Source organism: Ambystoma mexicanum, chromosome 13, assembly GCF_040938575.1.
Source record: "Ambystoma mexicanum isolate Mex_15411 chromosome 13, UKY_AmexF1_1, whole genome shotgun sequence".
NCBI classification, from domain to species: Eukaryota; Metazoa; Chordata; class Amphibia; order Caudata; family Ambystomatidae; genus Ambystoma; species Ambystoma mexicanum.
The window spans coordinates 598,502,327-598,524,526 of NC_090938.1; the positions used below are offsets into that span (position 1 = coordinate 598,502,327).

The 22,200-nt window shown below is 47.2% G+C and overlaps 1 protein-coding gene across 2 annotated transcripts in view; it reads right to left on the reverse strand.

Moving 5' to 3' along the window:
• COASY (Coenzyme A synthase) overlaps window positions 1-22,200 on the reverse strand; it is a 378,965-nt gene that overhangs the window by 69,639 nt on the left and 287,126 nt on the right. For both annotated transcript variants that reach the window (XM_069634430.1, XM_069634431.1), the window contains exons 7-8: window positions 13,316-13,400; window positions 11,697-11,794 (exon numbers count right to left, since the gene is read on the reverse strand). In XM_069634430.1, the coding sequence (XP_069490531.1) occupies window positions 11,697-11,794; window positions 13,316-13,400 (183 nt within the window). The remainder of the gene's footprint in view (window positions 1-11,696; window positions 11,795-13,315; window positions 13,401-22,200) is intronic.

Consider the following 22,200-nt stretch of genomic DNA (forward strand, 5'->3'; position numbering starts at 1 on the left):
CTCCCACCCCCAACCATTCCCATGGCTTGGAGCTTTTCGGAGAGGTGGCCCTGGAGACTTGTGCCGGTTGTCCCCCATCTTCATCAAGTTCATGAATGCCAGTACTTACGTCATGGCATACCTCCCCTCTCGAGCTCTTCGCTCCTCTACCTCCAACTCACTCGGGGTCAGTCGTTTTTCTAAGAAACGAGCTGGGGGTAGATCTCTGTCTTTGGCTGGGGCCTCCCTCTGGAACAGCCTCCCTGCCACTCTTAAACTTGAGGAGAACCATCCCCGGATTCCGGAAGCACCTCAAGACCTTCCTATTTTCTTCTGCCTTCGCTCCCCCTCTCCCCTGCTGATCTGTTCTCTCTTGGCACCGTGCACCTGGCCACCCTCTGTCTTTTGGGCCCAGGTACCTGCTCATCCTGCCACCCTCCCGCACTGCCTCCGGGCCACCCCTTGCACTGGGGTCTGTATCTGTACCCATACAGCCCCCCTTTTTTTCCTGCACTTATCAGACCTACCCTGTCTGCTGCCTTAAACCTAGCACTTGCAAATTGCTGGCTGCATTACCACGGTTTGTTGCCTTTATTATTTATTTATTGTTATTTATCTGTTTCTCCTCTGCTTCGCACTTTCCACCTCTCCCCCCTTCCATGCACTTTTCCCCTCCCCCATCTCTCATGCACTAGCGTGTTCTCAATGTCACTGGGCCTAGTAAGATCGCTGTTTTGTTCTCCCCTGTTCCCCTCCCTTGCCTTGTTGCGCTCTGAAACACTTGTGTACGAGCGCGATAGAAATAAAATATCAATCAATCAATGTTGTTGGTTGCCATCCCACGAGGACAGTATCCCAGATGGGATTATCCATTTATAAGGAATGTGCTTGCAGATTAGCACTGTTGTGACCGGGATCATTGCTCACTTTTCCTGTAGCGTGGAGAGCGCCAAATCGTGATAAAGTTACATTTGTGCCCCATTGACGGTTATGAACATTTCTCGGTCTCAGCCCCAGGCCCGTCCTCTTGGGGCCTACCCTGTGCACACCATCTAGCGTCACTTCATCGGGCTGTGTGTCCGGCAACAGACTCCAAAAGCATTGTTGTAGCATGCTTATCAGATCACAGTCCAAGACCGTCTCGCTATGTCACTTCACACGAATGTTGGCCCTACCGGACTGGTTCTCCAAGTCCTCTGCTTGTAGCTCAAGATTGTGGTTGGCCCTTGCCACCTGCTCCAAGACTTCGTTGTTTTGTCAGACTTCCTCTGTCATTTCTTATAGGCCCTGTTCCTTGGTGTCTACTCTGGTGCCAAGATAGTTTATCTCCTCTCTCACCTCCTTTCTTTCATGCTAGCGAACTGGTCCTGGAATGTGCTCTTCCAGACCTTTTTTAGGCATTCCTGTAGGTCTTCTTTGTTCAAAGCCATAACTTGCGAGTTCTCCTCGTAGGTCCCGCTTGTTATCTGCTTCTCAACCTCTGGACTATGGCTCTCCCCCGGGCAGTGTCGCCAGCAGCACTCCAATTATCAACCTAGAGAGTTGGCTGTTATTTTATGTTTGGCTGTGGGCGCTCTTCCCTTTGACTCCTGGCATCTGGAGGGCCTTCTCTTTCTCCACCCGCTGACTGTTATCATGCGCAGTGTGCCGTCCCTCATGGCGGTCTGCTCCATCCCGGCCCTGAGAGATTACGGTAACTGGGGTGTCTGGTGAGTACTGTGGCTGATCCTCTTCAGCAGAGCTTCCGTCGTGCTTTTGGATGGTAACCCTCCCCACTGGGGTCGCCCCCAGGTGAGTAGGTCCTCCCCACCTGCCTCTAGCCTACTCTCTTATGCTTGTGCCGGTGGTTAGCGTCTTTGCCGGCCCTCCTGCATCCATCCTATATTGTGAGCCTCTGCGCCCTTTTGATCTGGTCACTGTGGCCCACAGCTGTTCCAGGCTAAGGCCTCGGTCCCACATGCCCGTTTGTTGTTATGGGGGGGGGTCCACCCAGCCTTCCTCCACAGAGTTCCTCGTTCTGGGCCTCTGGCCGGCAGCTCGGTGACCAGGGTTCTCAGCGGGACCAATAGTTAAATGTTGCCCGCTCTGTGAAATTGTCTACTTCTATCCCGCCGCACCTATTGGAGGGGGAGGAGCGGGGCTCTGCTCACTCCCTACCCAGGTCACCAGCTTCCCATGGAGTTGTTTCAGGGAAATCCACTTCCTCCTCCTGCGATTAATAGCAGTCAGGTTCCCTTCTACTTCTTTTGTAGTCTGTTTTCTGGATGTCTCTGCTGCTTGCACAGCTCAATCTCCCCATTCCGACTCAGCCAACACACTTACTCGGCACCTTGCCTGCAGCCGCAGGAGTGCTCGTCTGTCTCTTGCTCGGGGGTCAAGTTATACCCTGGAACCCGTCAAGCTATCCGAACTGGCTTGCGCCCAGGTTTCCCTCATCATAGTACCAGTGGTGGTCTGTTACCACCTAGCTTCCCCTGCCCATATGGGTGTCTATCGATGCTCGGAACAATGGTAGAGGGCTCTGATCAGCTCGCTTTACGGCCCGTAGGCCTGCTCGTGTTGGCCCTGATGGAGGACAGTGTTTCACATCCTCACACGTCAGCAGCCATCTTAGAATCTGCAAGGAAGGATTTTAACCATTGCAGAGTAGAGTTGTAAATGTCAGATTCTTTTAGTCTTTTGATCAGACTAGTGTGGACGTTGGCATCAAAAGATGCTGATGTATCCAGTAGCATGACAGCTTTGGTCAGCATTCATCTTTAGGTCATTCCATGTTGAAAGGATTGTTGCTTCTGTTCCTTTCGTTGGTCTGAAACCGACCAGAGATTGGTCCATTCAATTCCACATTGTCAAGGATTCCTTTCTAGAGATAGCTCCTCAGTGATTTGGCTGGGTTGGGGGGGGATGTTCGATATGGGTCTGTAATTAGATTGTTGTCTGCATTTTCAGCCTTTTTTTTTTGTTTTGTTTTTTTTAAGAAGTGGTTTCATGTTGGCAGCTTTGGGTTCCTGTTCCAGTGAGAATGTTTGCAAGTAGGGGGCTGGGGTTTCTTTGATGAGTAGGTTTTTGGCAAGGGTATTTTGGTGATACAGCTTTGTTACTCTCTTTTACTATTTTGATAAAAGTTTCTTCTGAGGTTTGATTTCCCGTTGGTTATTTTAGGGGTCAAAGAGAGTGCCAGTGCGCCACCTAGAGGCAAAATCAGTAAAAGCCTGCATTGCCAAGAGAAACTTGGCTAATAATTATTTTCAATAAAACAGTTCTATCTTGTTGAAAAAACATTCAAATGCATGGAAAAATATGCGCAGAAGATAAATAAAGGCCGGGAAACTAACCAAGGCAGCCCCAGCGGAGTTGGACAACCTACTCTGAAAGGACTGTCTTGGCCAATGAAGCAGATTTTCCTTCTACTTTGTAAGGGATTGTCCCAAAGATACTCATTTCAAATGTTTGCCATCTTTTTTATATTCATGATCTAAGGCCACGTTGACTGTCCTGAAGAGCACACAAGATCCAACATAGCTTCTCTCTACCTGACCGACATGTGAAAGCGCTAGATTTAAATGACCCCACAGTTCTTCGGGATACAATACTGCTGATTGGGTCTGTGCCTTATTAAAGGTCACGCGAGGTGGAGGGCGGGGGTTTGGAAGGGGTGGATAGCACACCCTCCATTGCATTTGGAAACCTTTAACATGGTTTGTGCATGCCTTCAAAGAATTCCACTAGTCACAATGTCTGCACTCCACGTGGCATTCGTGGTAAGGCCTATGCATCAATAGTGCGAAACTTTACACTCTCCAGAAAAAGGCTCGGATTAAGTGACTTCATCATGGACTTGCCATCCATTGAGTCTTTTAAACATTCTTGCTAAGGCCCTTCCTACTAGCAATGAGCAAATCTGGGCAAACCTAGCCAAATGCTTCAGCAGCCACGCAGTGGTCCGCACAATTAGGGTGCAGAGGCATTCACCGCCAAGTCTAGTGGCGTTGGCATCTAAATCTCTAATGGCAAAAAGGTCAGGGGGGCGGGGAGGGGCAGAACATAACCTTGGTGCATCAGAATATATCTAGACGTCCTGCTTCCGGTTTCTCCGGTTCCGTAATTTATGGTTGCATACTTATCAGAATGTACGGCTTTGATGGCAGCAACCACGGGGATGGATTTTAAAAGAAACAAGGGCAGCCACGCTACAGCTCTAATAAGTGCTTTCCCCACTTGCCCAAGAACCACTTCAAATCATACTCTCTCTCATTGCTGATTTTAAGGGAAAACTAGGAGGCAGTCGTCATGCTCTGGTGTCTGCAGTCAACCCAGGGATCAGGATTTATTCTTATGACACAAATAGGTGCAGGGCTTGAGCTGGAATGGGTACATCAATGGGTGGGGGCTTCATATAACAAAAAGGGAGCAATCAAACTTGCTTGAGGACCATAATCCAGCACTGTCCTACGCTTGCCCTGGGACACTGCCTCCTGACAGTCAAACAAAATGTCAAACAGTTAAAGGGGTTGTAAGCAACCTGAAAGTCTTCCAGTTGCTCACGGTTACTGCCACCATATCTCAAACTTCAATCGAAAAGAAAAGAAAAACTGCCACATCGCACACACCAGTCAAATAAGAGAGAAATATTTGCTTTAGTGCTCAACGAACATCTGCGCAAGCCTACTTCTTGGTCTCCCTTCTACTCCTCTGCTCCCCCAATAAAGTTCTCAACTTTGCTTTTTCAACCTACCCTAATCCTCCATCGCCTCTACTCAAAGTAACCATGCTAGATTATAGATTACTCTCCAGGCGAAATCACTCTCTAAGTTCTGGCAGTTCATCTTTAAATCTACCCATTGCCCCCCCCCCCCCCCCAGCCTCCAACTTCTTCACGGACTGCATCTCACTTCACTCTTGGTGTCTCCGCTCCTTGTGTCTCTGCAAACTATCAGTCTTCTGCTCCCCGGGTTGCTCACCTTTTCTCGACCTGACCTACTTCACTGAAATTTTCTCCTCCAGCCATAAAAACCATTACTTCTGTGCAGCTTTTGAAAATGAGGCTCAAACTACACTTGCAAGCAACTGGGGAAGCCCCTTTTTACCATTTCCAAAGTTTACCACTTCATCACCTTGTCCACCTCATCCAATCCAAGGATTTCTTTTGGAAAGGCACCCTACCCAAAGGTGGCCTCCCCTCGGTCACTGCTTACTAATCGAAACAACATGCTGGTTCTTCAATTAAGATAAAGTACACTAAATTAAGGACACCAGAAAGACACATTTGGGCCGGGAGAATAGCTCAGAGGCAACGGGCTTGTCTTGGAAGACAGCACTGAGCAACACATGTTTGAAACTCAGACCGGCGCCTAGAGGCTGGACTCGGCATGAAGCAAGATGTAAGAAAACAATTTATTTTAATTTGTTGCTCTCTTCACAGCCCAACAGAACACTTGACACAGAAATGTGGTTTCAAAGAGGTTTATTGCTTTCAGGATGGCAAATGGGATAAAAGCCCAACTAACCCCTGGGTTTTTTTTTTATTGTGTTGCGGCTTCATAAAATACAAGTCACCAACTTACCTTCCGAGGTAAAGTTGGATAAAAGAAAGCCCAGGTGTTCAATCCTTGCATCTTTCTAATTGCGCAGTCCCAATATGCCACCTAACGTTGGTCTTTTTCCTCTTCTTACTAAGATTTTAGATTTTGAAGTATTGATAACTAGGTCATTAACCCCAGCATATTCTATAAATGCATCAAGGCTGAGCTAAAAGTTACTGCTGTTAGATCAAAGAACGTAAAACGGTTAAGCTACACAACCCAATCTGATGAGACCAATCTTTACTCATTACGTAGAATGTTTAACCAAATGTCAGCCATATCTGTAATATAGAGGTAAAAAAATGTAGGGGCTAACACACAGCCCTGGCGTAAGCCTCAAGTTATTCGGATATGTCTCGATACTCCCTATTAAGTCTAATTTGTACAGAACTGTTCTTGTGAAGTTTCACTAACCACTTCAGTATACCTTCCGGAATTTTGCATTTGTTCAACATATTCCAGAGGGTTACCCTGTCAACTCTGTCGAAAGCCATCGAGAGATCAATGCTGGCCATATAAATACATTAATTAGATGAGGTATTTGAGATGTTATGTAATGTCCAGTATTAGAACATTTAGTGTAGATCCTATACATTCTAAAAACAATCTGGCATTTTGAAATTCCACTGGCAGAGTTATACCAAGATTGAACGTCCCTAAGAAGGACTGATGCAAAGATTTTGCTTGTAACGTCCCGGTGTGAAATTGGACGATAGTTATTAGGATTTTGTCGATTGTCATTTTTAAAATATTAAGGCCACATGCACATTAGATCAGGATGGAGGCATCTTCTCAGATTTTAAGATATTTATAAATTAGAACTTTAATGCAGGTGCACTGAAAGTCAGCATTTTTTTTTCTTAAGATGACATTTGCTAGACTATCATAGCCAGCAGCTTTTGAAATTCTTGAATTTTGTTATAATCTGTTATTTTCTGGGGAGGGAATATCACCTCCAAATTCTTCAGGGCCTCTATATGAACACAAGAAACTGTTTGTGGGGAAAGGAGGAATTACATATCTTTGTAAAGTAATTACATGTTTTTACTGATCTGGTTGATAGTTAAACCTTCTTTTAGTTTACGTTTTGCAAGACAGAGTTTCCCAATCATCCCCATGGATTATATGCAGTCCTCTAATTGCAGATCGCAATACATTTTCAATAACTACCCGATTATCTGCTACTGTTTTGTGGTGCCAGACAACCCAATTACCTTTGCCGTTTGGCACTAACTAAACTAGGTAACTCACTTTTTTTTAACCTGTAAACCGGAAGGATTACGGAAGCTGTTTAACAGGCGTGATCGCTATGCTAGCTTGAGTAATGACAAGGGATGAACAAAGATCTGAAATAGAACTGGACATGTAAATGTAATCTAGTGTTCAGTAACTATTTGCATGCCTCCAATTTGGTGGGTGACAACCCAATTCATTCTGTGAACATTCTTGCCGGGCCGGGCCCCATGATTTCATAGCCGCTCCCAATTTAAGTCGCTCTGCAATGCTTTCTTGTTTTGGGGATTTAAAGCTCTATTACAGGTCCCTCGCAGAATACCTCCCGTAGCTACACATTAACTATTAAGATCTCCAGCTACAATTATTCTGTCCCGATGCCTCCCTGCATACAAATCTTAACATCTTTTCCAAACCCTTAAATAACAGGACCTCTGGATCTGCCTCTGGGTTTTGGTATATATTTATCAACAGGTTTTACTCCTTTGTAGTAAATGTTTTGTTCCATATCCTTAACCCAAGCATGCGGTCACTGCTTGGACCAAATGTATTGTGATGATTCACAAGGTGTCGCTACTTCTCCCCAATGGGGAGCCCATTCCCATGATGCTAGGTAGGTGCAGCCGCTACACAATAGTTCCCCTAGGCGTGGTTTAATGGAGGAGTACCTCATGGGGAAAAGGAAAAAGACGATCACCTGGGGTACAGCCCATTGAATGTTGTCACTCCCCAACATTCCTTAGTCCTAACCAATGTTCAGAAACAATACAAAAAGGCAAACCGATGTATTATTGTAACATAGAAGATAAAGCCAAAAGTACTAAGACGAGGAAGAACACAGGAGACCTGAAGGTCATTGACTGTCAATACTGGTACCAGGTGGCCCAGGAAGCAGCATGAGGTTTAAGTCGCTAACAGACAAAGGACTGTTACAATCCGCATTGGGAGGAACTGGGTACAATGTATAAAAAGGCCCATCAAATGAGTCAAGCCCAGCCGTGTCAAGTGCGGCCGTGTCAAACCCTGCCGGGTCTGGCAGCAGAGGTGGAGGCTTTCCAGCCAGGAGATCCAAGCGCTGCCAAATGATTATAGGAAAGAGGACGCCAGTGAAGTGCCTTGGGAGACCTCCACGAGTTCTGCAGGAGCGACTAAGAAGCAGCTAAGAACCAGCAGAGCCAGAGAGAAGACCCACTGTCCCAGGAAGTCCCGGTGACGAACCATGATACGACCCATGGTAATGGGAGGCACGAGAGACCGGAGGGGATGCAAAGGTAGAAGAGAGGCAGGTGTCCGAAGCTCACGCTCACCTGAGTAGCGGGAAGTCCGCTAGTTGGTACAACAAGTGAAGGGTTTGGGACCCTTAAGCAGATACTGAGCGCATAAGAGGAACTCTTCCTCATTGCAGTGTGAAAGGGAAAACCACTGACCACCAGAGAAACGATTTGAGATGAATTCTACTACATCAAGGTCTTGAGTCGATCATCCTTAAAGCTGGTATTTGAAATCTTCATTTCCCAGTACTCTTCAAAGCAAATCATTTTTCAATTGCTTGAATCGGTCAACATGTTTTGAGTTCCACCTTCTGTGTTTTGAGCTTGCCTGAACAGAATTAGTCGCCCTGGTTTTATGCTGCTAAGAATGTCAGTACTACTTTCCACGCTGACCCGGTTTGGCATGCTGTGGGATTCTAGATTCCCTGGCTCTGTCAGAGATTACGCTGATCCTCTTGTTTTTCTTCATCTTGACTAATCGCACCTGAAAGTTTACAAAATTCAGAACTATCATTCTGACACAGGTCTGTGTTTTCTCCTCTTACCACAAAGATTTTATTTTTGGCAAGACCAGGGCAGGTATGTGCTCTTTATCTTGTTGCTCAATGCAATTTAGTGACCTTAAGAATTTTCTTGATGATCGCTTCAGATTTATTACCTTGACTTTTGTTTTGTTGCTTTTTTCTCTTTCTGCTCTTTTTTTTTTGATTGACTCGGTCTTCTTGTGGAACTCACAGTTAGGAGATCTTTGCCCATATCGTCAGTGCTTTCTAGGGTACTGGGAAATAGGACTGGTGCGAGACTTAATTGCTCCACTTTGTTTATGTGACATTCACTCCTTTCCTGTGAAAGGGTATTTTTCCAATCTTGTGCAGTTCCATCTAGCTTTATCTGGGGACAGAGACTCACAACAGGGTGTCCCCCCTCTTACCTCACCAACTCACCCATTATAGTCTTACCCTTGCTTTTCAGCAGGGTTTTTAATAAGTGCATATTACTCCTGACTTCTTCTAGGATATTAGTAGATAAGACACACTAACAACTGCAGTACTAGATGTAGTGTCAAGATTGTTGAGGGGTCTGAATATGCTTGGGAGTTGTTGAAATTCCTGGCTGCAATCGATGAAATGTATTGCATTCTCAACAACTTCAGTGTATGCCTCTTTGCCCGAGACATTTGGTGGTGTAGTTGAGCCAATTTCAATTTCGGCTGCTTTTTTAGCTTCAGAAAATAAGCGCGAGCAGAGGCGTTACAAGGAAGAGTCTAGGGGCGACAAGTGTCCTGGATCTCGGAGAGGGGAAGTGGATACTCTTCCAGGTGTTTTTTCCTCCATTGAGGCAGTAGAGGCAGACCTTGCTTTGCTGCTTGAGAAAAATGTGGTTATTTTCACCCCTCCAGACTTTTTATTTTAATCAACGGAGGGATTAATTGTAGTTGGTCATTTCTGCGACTTTAAGTGCTGCCAGGGTCGTAGTATGTGTCTCTGGTACTAGGGTTTCATTTGCAAATGATAAGGACGTCCCATCTCTAAACAGGTCAAGTCAAAGGTGTAAGGAAGGGATAAACCATGGGGCATCCAGGGTACCCTATGCAATGGATCAGAGGCTCAGGGATATAATGACAATCCATTTCTTGACACAGTCTAAGGGATATAGGGCCCAGGAAGCTTCTTGATTCCCCATCCCTGTGTCAGGGATCTATAACGTCCAGGGAAATATAACCCTTTCAGGGTTATAGTGTCCAGCTCACTTGCTAGGCCAGCTTTCTAAAGCCTGGCAACTTCTGTGAGAACCACCTGCTCGTTCAGATGTGTCAGTTGGTGTAGGAAGACACTGTTCACTCAACTCCGGCTCAGTTCCCCGGTTCATGCCATTCTGGCTTCCCTCATTGCTCCATGAGAACGCTGCCCTGCTGGGTTTGGCAGGCCTTTTCCCATGTGGCCCTGTATTTTATGTGATAGGTTGGTTTGCCTCCTAGTTTTGCACCCTCTGAAAGGCTTCAAGGTTTAACCATGCCAATAGCATCACGTGCAGTTTCTCTGCAGCCCTCTCTCTCATGCCTTAAAGGCCCAGTGGCCATCTTGGAACCAGGAAAAAAATCCCACGTTCCGCCTTGGGCTCCGAATCTGCCCTTCAGAACTTTCCATGGATCCAGCTTCTCCGTCGGCCTTAGTGGTTCCAAATCTCCCCATCTTCTAGGCATGCCAGTATGTTCCACAGGGACCCCCCTCTGGCATATGGGATCCCACGGTTAAGGTGGGAATGCTTCATGATGCTCTGCCAGTGCTATGGCTTTCCTCCATTATTTCTGTACGTTTCTGCGAGGGTCCTATCCAGCCAATATGTTCCCCAATGAAGGATAGTAGCTATATTTCTTCTCCCCAGGGTTTCTGATTTTATGTTGGCGAGTCTGTGGGTCCTTCCTCGCATACAAGGCCACGACCTTTGCATCTGAACAAGACAAAGCTCCCTGGCGGGTGGAGAGGGGCTTGAAAATGTCTCCAACTTCATTACAGTTGCCTTGAGGTCTGTGACCCCGATTCTCTTTCCTAAAACACGGTCCTCGTCACTGACCTCATGTACAGCAGGGCAATATGGCTTAAAAAGAGGAGATCCCGAGCCCCATCATGCCCAGTACAGTCAGGGGCCATTTTCTTTGACCCAGAGAAGGATCATGGGCTAGTCAGTGGATTCTGCAGATCCCACCCTTGGCAGCCTGAAGGTCCCGGAACACTCAGTTCAGGCCCAGAGGCCCTGGTAGACCAGCTTTCCTGCTCTGTAGAGTCCCCTCCATACCTTGGGATGGGGGTCAGGGTTCGGACACCTTCAGATCCCTTTATCGAACCTCTCAAGAACTTGTCCACCAACCAACAGCTCTGCCTTCCTTTACATTTTTAAAAATGTCTTTGGTGTCTCCGATTTATTCATCTTGTGTACAGAGCGGACACGGCTATCCCTTTATATGGGCGTTACAAACAACTATGATATAGTTAAGTTATACAGGGGCGTTACAAACAACTATGATATAGTTAAGTTATACAGAACAGAGTATTGTAGCTCATTTACCCAAACGTTCTAAAGTAGGACTTTCTCCTTGTCTGTGATTTTTAAAAAAAGCATCTGATGGGGCATGTCCAGACCAAAAACGATCACGTGGGTTAACACTTTCCCTTTAAGGCAAAGCTGTCAGACATTTTACAGCGAGATCATGTTCAAGACACATTGGGTAAGGGCAGACTTGGAGCTATATGATCAGACATCCCGAGGGCACCTTCATGGATATTTTTAACAAGCATTACGTAGGTAACACATTTGCAGTTTGGTGAGGCATCCAGTCACAGACCTACCAGCGCCCCCTGCTGCACATGGCAAAAGTGCTCGCCACTTTTGTGAATCTGGGTTCTGCTCAGCCGGCTTGATGCCTACTGGGGAAGAAAAGAAGGGAGCCCACGTTCCTCTCCTGCTGCTGTGATTCCCTCCCCTGCCTCATGGTGGGCCCTCCTGGCCCTCGTAACATTCCAGACTGTGTGCATTCATTGGCATTGCACTGATTTGCAGACAGATACACGTCCCACAGAATGTTTAGCTCACTCTATAGTCTGAGTCAAATGTAACAGAAAGTAGCAAGTACCTCCTTCTCCGGGATGACGGTGATCCACAGCTCATGCACCATATCGGTCCAGCCGGCTTCTAAGAGAACAGCAGCATCCATCACACAGACCGCTTTCCCTGTAAAAACAAGCCACATGCAGTTATAACATTTCCCATTTGTTTTACTCGGGTAACAAAGGGGGGCAGTTTATAATGGGTGGAGCAGTAACCAAGGAGGAGGCAGAATTAACATTTCTAGAGTGCTTTCCTGCTTGCTCCATCTCCAAAGTGCAGTTCGGTTTACGCTCGTAGATTCATATGAAGGCAGCAAACAAATGGATTCCTATGGAATGCGTCTCCATTTAGCGCCCGATAAGAGCAGGCCGAGTCCACATGAATTCATTGCAAATGCTGTCTGCAAACCGTAATTTGGTGGCAGCATTTTCATGGAGCCTTAAACTCAAGGGAAAATGTGATTTTGCCAGGTTTTACTCTCCTGCACTCAAAAAAGATTTAATTATCATAACTGCTAACGTTGGTCCCCTGCATGAAAATAATATGTTTTATTAAAAAAAAAACACCCCAAAGTATTAAAACTAGAAAAACCTCCTACAGTCCTTCAGCAGGTGCACAGATAAGAGGAAGAGGTAGTGAGCAATTGACTCGTTCACAGGAAGAACAACATGCCACAAAAGCTGGGGCTGGGGCGGGACACACGATGGACACTAGAGCAAAGGGTCTGTCCAGTGGCTCTAGGTGCCATGATGGGAAGACGAGGAATGGGAGTAAAAAGAAGGCGCTCCTTCTAGGTCAAGCAGGTGGCGCAGGGATGCAGATTTAAAAGAGTGAACGTTGGGGGAGTGTTGCTTGTTTTTAGGATGTGGAGGCACGGAGTTTTAGTGGTGCAGCCAATGAGGGAGGAGCACATGCGAGAGTAAGCCTGGGGAAAAGAACAGAGGACACGTGAAGGAGATCTGTGTTAGCTGTGGGAGAAAGGGTGGGGGAGTTGAAGACAAGCAGTAGAATTGGAGGAGGGACTGGCATTATGGAGAGCTAACTTGCATGCAGGCAAGGTTGGGAAAGGAGAGCTGGGGAGATTTTAAAGGGTCCAGATGGCAAGGTAAAGGACCTTTTTTGAGGGGGAGAATGTGTAGAGGAGACGGGCACAGTAGTGGAGGTAACTAAATACACAGGAGAGAGAGAAGAGAGAAGAGAGAAGGTGCGAGTGCGCGTGTGTGCGCGCGTGGCGTGCGTGTGTGTGTGTGTGTTTAGGGCACTGTCAAAAAAGACCCTGGAGGTAGTCAGCCACGTGCCCAGCGACACTGGCTGTATTTAGAACTGTGTATTTCCATCTGTCCAGATTGTCTACAAAGCACAAAATGTACTGTACATAACTCCACCTGGCTCGAGCCTATCTGAAAACTGCAGCACCCGTATTCACACTTTTGCCAAATCACACTTAATTGAACAAACTTATTTTAAAACTTTGCTCCTGACGGTGACCTCGACTGAGAAAAGCAGCCAAAACAAATTGGCCTGAGCGGCGGGAGCACATTAACTCGTTCAGAAAACCTGAAGACAGACATTCTCGGGGTGCGCAAGCCTCTGCTGCCACCCAGTGTTCGCCGCAAAACACTGCAGCTCTCCCGTGATGGCTACCTTCGTCTGCTGCTTCCGCAATCTTCTCCCTAGCAAGCTGGGCTATGGCAGGCCATACGATGTCGGTGAGGCGCTTCAGCTGAGTCTAGGAAACAAAGAAAGAATCGGGCGAAGATCGTACAAAAGAAGAGAACGGCAGATTGCGACTGTTTCATAAAAAGTTACAAATAAGCCATCAAAACATTGCAATTCATCAGCATAAGTACGTCAAGCGGGCGTCGCCAGATCCAATCCCCAGAACGTTGTGTCTCAAATATTCACGTTATAGAAGTTTATAAATGGAAAACTTAAATTGGGCAACTGTAATACTCGTTATGCACACAGTACAACAATCCGAGATCCATTTACAAACATGCAATTAATTATATTTAAATAGCAGCTGTAACCGTGCTGTACAGCTGTAACACGGTAATTCCTACAGAAAATAATAGACAAAGGTATATTTTTTTTAAATACTTTATAGTATTTACATTGTCTACACCATCGAAGCAACCCACATGCCAAATTTCAGTTATACATTTTTTTTTACAAAAATACTTTCCTTATTCAATTTTTCCAACAGGCAGAGTAGAAATTACAAACACTGCCCACAATAATACTCACACCGCCCCCTCTCCCCCCCAACTAATGTGCCAGGACAATCAACAGGACAGGAAGTACATATACAGTGGTAGTGCATCAAACAGTATCGTTCTTTCATACCATGGAGAGAACCTGAGGACTAAATAGGGGTTTGGATGGGTTAGTCATAATACAGCTAGATCACTCAGGGGACCCCCGTAGTGGGTCCACCATAACTCCTAAAAGGGGCCCAATAGGCTAGAGGTTTACAACCCCCTGGGAGAGACATAGCATATTGAGTTTCCCTCTTTTCACACTTGCTCATGTTGTCTATCCAGTCCTGCAGACCGGGCACTTTACGTAGATCCGGCCACTACAGACGCCATCGCCGTTAATTTCATTTCAACCCTTGATTCCTGCTCGGTTAGGGCTAGCAAGCACAGTTCAGGGGTGTATTGCATTTAGGTTTCCAGTATCCGAGTCATGGTCTTCTCTATATTATTCCAAAAGGGGCCTATGGGCAGCTCCACGAGACATGAAAGAAATCGGCCGGGTCATATCTACATCTAATACATTGGTGGGGGGGGGGAGGAGAATCTATCAGGGTAGAAATCATGTAAGCGAGGTGGGGAGTAGTACATCTGGTGAATGAATTTGAAATGTATCAACTGAAGGTTGGTTGTCATGGATATTTTGCATGTCTGTATGGCGATTTTCCTCCACTGTATTTCGGTTAGCTCTCTCCCCAGTGCGGTTTCCCATTTAACCTTGAAGATATAAGTATGGATTATTTTCTGAGATCTGATACATTTGCATAGGGATGAAACAGGTTTTTTTTGGTAGGGGGATTGTAATATATTGAAGAATTGGTGAGAGGGAGCTGCTGGAAAACTCATCCATTTAGTCCTAAGTACGTCACGTAATCGGAAGTATAGCAGCATAGTAACAGCTGTATATTGCCCCTCTACCCTACAGGGCTTGCCATGTGATAAAGCTGCCTTGCTTTAGAAGGTCGCCCAATGTGGGAATCCCCAGTCTCTCAAACTGTTGTAGGAAGATATTCTCATGTGTGAGAGGTATTCCACTAATCCGGTATAGGGCTAACTCTGGGGAGAACCAACCCTCTTGTCCAGGTACAGGTCATAGCCTGTTCCACGCTTTGCAGGTGATAGCCACAGGTTGTATCTTGAATTTCTCCTCCCTAGTCGCAGAGCCCCAGTGCAGGCCCTTCATGTTGTTTGGGTGAGTGGTTGCATTTTCAAGTAGGATATGCGGGAGTTCGGGTGTTAGAGACCAGCACCATACTGAGTATTGAATCTGTGCTGCCAAGACGTAGGACCATAGGTCAGGGTACTCCAGGCCGCACTGTTCATATGCCAAGGTCAGGGTATCGTAAGAGACCCTAGCCTGCCCTCCCGCCCAAACCAGGCGAATCATAAGACTCTTAAGGCGGGACCAGAATCCCGATGGTGGCCAAGCAGGGACATTATTAAAGATGTAGAGGAGTTTGGGAAGGACTACCATCTTTGCCAGTGACATACGGGCTGCCTATGAGATGGGCAAAAGAGCCCATGCATCAACGCTGTGTTCCAATTTCCCTAGGGTTCCTACATAATTAGCATTATACAGTTCCAACAGAGAGGTTGTTCCCAGTCTACCCAAATAGTGGATGCTGTTAGGACACCAGAGAAAGGCTTCACCAATATCGGAGCGGACTACGCTTGGTGTCAAATGGAGAACCTCCGATTAGGACCAGTTGATCATCAAACCCGAGAGGTCCCCAAATCGGGTAATTTCCTCCACTAAGGGTAGTAGATTATGCTTGGGATGTTTCACCTACAGCATCATATCATCTGTGTAGAGGGAGATTATGGAAGGATGGGAATAGATTTTGACCCCTTTGTGGGCGTGATATTCCCGTATTGCACAGGCCAGGAGTTTGATCACCAATGCGAAAAGGATGGGAGATGGCGGGCATCCTGTCAAGTGCCCTGAGTCGGGAGGATATAAATCAGATATTATGCGGTTAGTATATATTTTGCCTTTCTGTGCTGTTTATGATAATTGTACCCATTGAAGATAAGCGGTTCCTATACCCAAGCGCCAAAGGCCCTCGAAAAGAAAGGGCCATTCCACCAAATCAAATGCCTTCTCGCATCTAGTGCCGCCACAATGATTAGAATTTCAGGTTGACATTGTGCATGAGCGACAATAAATGGTGCAAATTATTCTGGGTGGAGCAGCCTGGGATGACGCCGGCCTGATTGGGGTGGACCAGTGTCGGCACATGGGGCAGGAGCCTGTCGGCCAGGATCTTCTTGTCTGTGTTGACCAACGACAATGGCCTAGATGAGGCACATTTACATGGGTCCTTGGCGGGTTTCAGTAGCTCTGTAACAAGGGCAGTCCTAGTGGATTCTGGGAGTACCCCGAATGATCTGGTGGATTCATACTTATCGCGTAGTTGGGGAATCAGCAGATTAGCGTATGCTTTATATAGTTCTGCTGTAATCCGGTCTAAACCTGGGGCTTTAATGTTAGGGAGAGAGAAAAATCACTTTACGGGAACTCTTCGTCGGTAGGGGGGTCGTTCAGGGCCATCCCCAGAGCGGGATCAAGCCAGCACAGTGCTACCCTGTCTAAGTATTGCAAAATGGAATCGTGTCCAGACTGTGACTGAGAAGTGTACAGTCTCTCATAGGTAATCACAGAACACATTATTGATTCTCTCGCCATCTGCAGTCAAGTTTCCCTCTGGGTCCTCACTTTCCTTTATAGGTTCCAGCTGGTGCCTGCATTTGATCGCCCAGGCCAAAGTCCGGCTTGGGCGTTCTCCCTCGGCATATGAGGCAGCTGCAATGAGGTCACCTAAGCATCGCTCCTCTCTAGCTGTCAGGATGGACATTTCTTCTCTGGCAGTTTGGAGTAGGGACCGTACTTCTTGAGAGTTTTTAAGACCCTGTCGTGATTCTAGATTCTTTATCTTTCGTTCAAGGGAGGATATGGAGTTACGTATGCATTTCTTTTGCCATGTAGCATCCTCCAATATATACCTTAAAGGTTTCCCATACACTTTGGGGTCTGAAAAACAGAATCCTCCAGGGTGCGGGCTCTGAAACACCATCGCATGTCTCTAGGGGGGCAAGCCGGGCCTTGAAAACCCATTAATACTGGGGAGTGATCAGAAAGGGCTTGGGGGAGTATCTGGGCGCTCATACTATCTCAGGCCAAGTCAAATGTCACCATAACAATCGATGCTTGTGGAGCTGCCGTTTACCCCTCACCCACCCGAGTAGTACGAGTATTCCCTGGTTGTGGGGGGTAGTAGTCGGCAGAAGTCATGGAGGTTGTGATAGTTGGCTATGGCTGCCCATTTCTGAGCTTATTTCGGGAGGGAATGCTGGGCCGATGAGGATCTGTCAAGGTCCAGGAAGATGGCTACATTGAAGTCTCCCGCCCATATGACCTCGTAGGTTGGGAATGTATGTAAATGGGAGGCACATCGCTGAAAAAAGTCCAGATTGTCATTGTGTGGGGCATATATATTCATGATGAGGACCTGCCAGCCTGCTATTTCTCCTGGGAGCAATAAATAACGGCACTCATCCCCAATTTGAGTATGCACAATTCCAGTGATTGGTGGATGTAGGTGGCTACACCACGGAAATGTGTCGAATAGAATGAGCCGTATCTGTGGACACCCCATCCCGTTAGGTTGGGAAGTTTGTCATCTCGTGCTAGGTGAGTTTCTTGTAGACATAGGATATTTGCCCCATGGTTTTTGTCTCAGTTCGAGATCAGCCACACTTTTTTCCCCCCATTAGTAAAACCCTGTATATTCCAAGTTACAATGTCAAGGTCATATTGCGTCCCCGAGGTGCATCAGGGGTGCCCATGTTGTGAGGTGGTCAAGTTCTTCTGTAAATATTCAAGCAACGTTCCCAAACCTAGTAGGGATGCATCCGGCCAGGGAAAGAACTTCTGCCCCTTCAAGGTACTAACTGTACACATATGTTTCGTCAATTGGCACTTTATCTCCCCACCCCAGAACAAAAAACATGTTCAACGTGCAAACATAACCCCGGTTCCCTCCCGCCCCCACCCACGCCAGAAACAGCAACTTACTGGCCCATTAAACCCCACCCCAACCCAGTGCATACCCAAGAGTCAAAGAAAGGAATACCAAGAAAGAAAGAAAAAAGAACTTTTGCCTTCAGGCACTGGGAGCTAGCGGCAGCTGGGATCGCTCCATGTGACCCAGGCCAGGTATTATGTTTGTTGCTTTGCTGTCACCCATTGGGGGTTCCCAAATATTACAGTTTAAGTCTGCACCCTTGGATTGGACGCAATAGGAAAGGACGATATTGGAAATATCCAGTGAGATAGGTTGCTACAGAGATCTGTGGGGGAGCCACTTGTGTCCGGGATATCCCTTGCAAAGCATTCTGCAGCCTCCGGGGATGTGATGTAAAGAATGACACCCTGCCGTCCAGGACCACCCTGAGCTTGGCCGAGAACAGCATAGAGTACTGAACCTCCTTTTTCCTTAGAATATATTTTACCTTCTTGGAATGTTTTCCTCTGGCCCTGTACTTGCTGGCTAAAGTCGAGGAAGAGTCGAATGGTGGCCGAGCCTGAGCGCAAGTCCCTCTTCTCTGGCGGCTCGGAGTAGAATATCTCTGTCTCGGTAGCTGAACATTTGAGCTACGATAGCTCTTTCCGGTGCTCCCAGGGGACGGGGGGGGAGAACATGAGACAGGGGTTTTGGCTTTCAATGATCTGTGTGCCCGCTCCACCATAAACGGACAGTCACAGAGCAGAGGACCTCCTTAAGTAGTTTGTCTGTGAATGACTCTATATTGTCTATGGGGGTAGATTCGGGTATTCCTGTTATTCGGATATTGTTCCTCCTAGATCTCCCTTTGAGGTCGTCATTCTTGGCCATCACTTTCTTAATATTTTGTTGAAGTGGGAAGACTTCTCGCTGAAGGGTCACCATTTTAGCCTCCCCATTGCCAATTCTTTGTTCCGCTTCTGACATTCGGCTGCATAGTTTGTCAATCTGGACTGTAGAGATATCTACCTTGCAGGTCAGTGCATCTATTTTTGCCCCCAAGTTATTAGTACTGTTTCTCAGGGCTAGTGATGTTTGATTTAGTGCGGAGACATCCATCTGGGAGGGACATAGCATTTCAGTAGGGGTTTGGGGGGGAGGGGCATCTGGTCCAATCTGGCGAATTGGTCAATTTCTGCCTGCCTCTTAGGGTTGCCCATAATTGGGGCACTGGTTACATATCTTTTATGTAGTTCTCAGTAGGATCCTGATGCCTGCATTGTCTTTTCAGTGGAACTTGTGGTAGCCTTCGTGGTAAACTTACTATTGCCACATCAGAGGGACGTGGGGAATCTGTCATACCAGGCAAATGGAGAGAGAGAGAGTGGAGGGTAGAGAACTTTCACAAAGATAAGTGCCCAGAGTTATAGGACTAAACCCCTTCATACTAGGTGGGCTGAGGAGGTTTCACCGACTTCCTGCTCAGGACGGGGTCTTGATTGGAGGGTAGTCAGTGTCTGAATGGTACGGGCTACGACACAGAATTCCATTGAGTTTGGAGAGGAGAGGCTGAACACTCCATGGATGACCAGGGAGGCAGGGGTGGTCCAGGCCTTGTACCATGGGTGGAGAGGGGCACCGTACAGAACTTGAGTGTGGGCTCTTCCTTCCCCCGGTTGTAATTGGTTTCAGATGATGAGGCAGATGGGGGCTTATAGGGTCCAGAAGGAAGCCAGGAGTGATACATGTGCCCCTATACCCACTCACCTACGGTAAGACTGATAGAGTCCTTTTGTCTCCTAATCCGCTGAGTCGACCAAGTAGGAGATCCCGCTTGTACGGGAGGATGAACTGCGGCAGCGCCGTGCTCGGGAACGCCCGGTCAAGGCTGCAGTAGATGGTGCTGTTGGCCTCCAAGGTCGCTGGGCCGTCCGAGCCAGCCAGGGCATGCAGGGGCTTGAAGTAGTGCAGCGGGGAATAGGCACCCGCTCGTGTCCGCTGGGCACTGCAGCCCCCGCTCTCGGCTGCAGATGATGCAATCAGGGCACATGGCCGATCTAGCGGCGAAACCTATCAGGACCCCAAAAAACAGGAGCCGACCAGTTCGGCAGGGAGAGGCTCTGGGCTGCCGGGCTGAGTGGACCACCCAGAGGCGCAGGTGCTATGCGGGGGCGTGTGCTGGGTTATCCAGACCACCTGCATAAACCAGGGCCCAGTGGGTTTCAGAGGATGGGCAACCGCCCAAAGTTGCAGGGTGCTGCAGTCCACTCTCGCGGCTGCAGGAGGTAAATGCAGGGGCACCTGGCCCGTTAGGTTGGTGGAGACAATCAGGGCCTCAGTCGACAGGAGCAGCGTAACCCGGCAGGACCATTCTCGCCCGGAGGCGGCATCACTACATGAGGGCGGGCGGAGAAGTGTTGGCGAGCTGGGCGGGTTAAAATCGGTTGATTCCCTCCACCACACCAGAGGGTGTACCGGTCGCGCTCCCGGGAGGGACAGAGCTCAAATACTGGATAGCAAGGTTGTAGGAGGCAGGGAACCTCGCCCACTGCAGCACAAATTCCTCCGGTGCACCGCGTCCGGTATTAAATTATCGGGTGCAGACAGAAAGCAGGATAATAGACAGAATTTGTTCGGCCTGTGTCAGTGCTCTTTTCAGGCAGCGCCCATTTCCCAGCCACACAACAGCGCCTCCCGGCCCCCCCGACACACCGTCCCCAAATTTCAGGTTTGTAGCATGTTGGGAATATGCTGAACATTTCAAACACGCATCCACACACATCCACAAATGTCCCGTTTATATATTGAGAGAGATAACATCCCATCTCAGAAGGTAGTAGTTTGCCAGTGCAGCTTTTTTTCTTTGCATTGTGGGGCTTGAAGTTCCTACTTTTCACATTATAACGTTAGAAGTGGAAGTTAGAGAATGCAAAGAGGGGGGGAAAAACACAGAATTTAAGCTTTACGCAGCTTAAGTGGGACAACTGCAGACCTCTTTCCTCTGGAGCTCCTTCACCGGTTGCTTTCTTTGCAGGAATATCCGAAAAAAATTGTGAACGCCCAGTAACAAACCAAGAAATCGAATTATAAAGATACACCGAGATAATTCAGTCAAATAGATAACGATGATCAAAACCATTTTACCTATTTCGGTTAGGTTACAAGCACTATGTACAAACTTTCGAAAGAGCCTTTCATAAAGTGCTGTGTAAATTAAAAATTATTATACAATTATGTTGACTTGGTTAGTAGCTAGTTTTCAGCTACGCATTGCTGGTGGAAATGCACTTTTTCACATTACCTATTTGAGTGTCTTATTGAAAATTTTACAGGAACTTTAGTGCGCTTGGTGTGGCTGGAGTGAACAGGGGGAACATTTAGGCTGGGAATTGAAGAGTGTTACGCAGAACTACACTTTTGGGATTCAGGCTCCATTTCTGGGTCCCTAAACATTTTGCTTGCTTATTTATTAATTTATTTTTACTTTTCTTTTGTGGGCAAGGAAACTTCAGTAGAAGCCTTTGCCACTGCAACCCTTTTTCTGGTTACCGGATCTTAGCTGCCCATATAATTACCAGTGCAGGGGTGCATTTTGGTCCCAGGGTGATTCGATCACCTTGAAAGCGCGTTATGCAGTAGGCTGGTGGCAGACAGGATTTAAATTTGGCTACACCAGGGATGTAGTCACCTTGACTGCATTAGTAGCTCAATGCACTGGTAGAGGGGGCAGTAATACAAACGTGGAGGATAAAGTAGTCAGCAGGGAGTGGTCGACAGAGATCAGAAGTAGGGAGTGAGGAGAAGAAGAGGAAGAGGAGATCAAGAGAGTTGCTATTGAAGCAAGGGGTTAATTGCTAAGGGATGTAATTGAGTGTTTAGAGGAGAGAGTCAAGTTGAAGCTGGTGGGTTGGAAATATGTCTTGCAGTTTGACTGGGCATTCTAGAGCCCTAGACAGAGTAATAGGAGAAGAATGGAGAACTGAGAGGAAGGCTCAAAAGTTAAAGAAGATTGAAGAAATGAGGGTGGAGTGTGCCTTTTGTGGCTGGGACAAGGGGAGGCAATGCAAAAGGAAGAGGTGGAGAGCTTTAATGTGGAGGAGTGGGATAAGGAAGGGGGGTTAGGTCTTAAGTGAAATAGAGAATGGTAGAGAGAGGGGGAGTACTAACTGTAGGGCTAGTGAAGGAAGCATGCCGAAAGGAAGCAAGCAAATGGAGAACTTTTTTTTTAACAGGATCAACGTAGGCTAGGGAATCCCAGAGGAAGAATGAG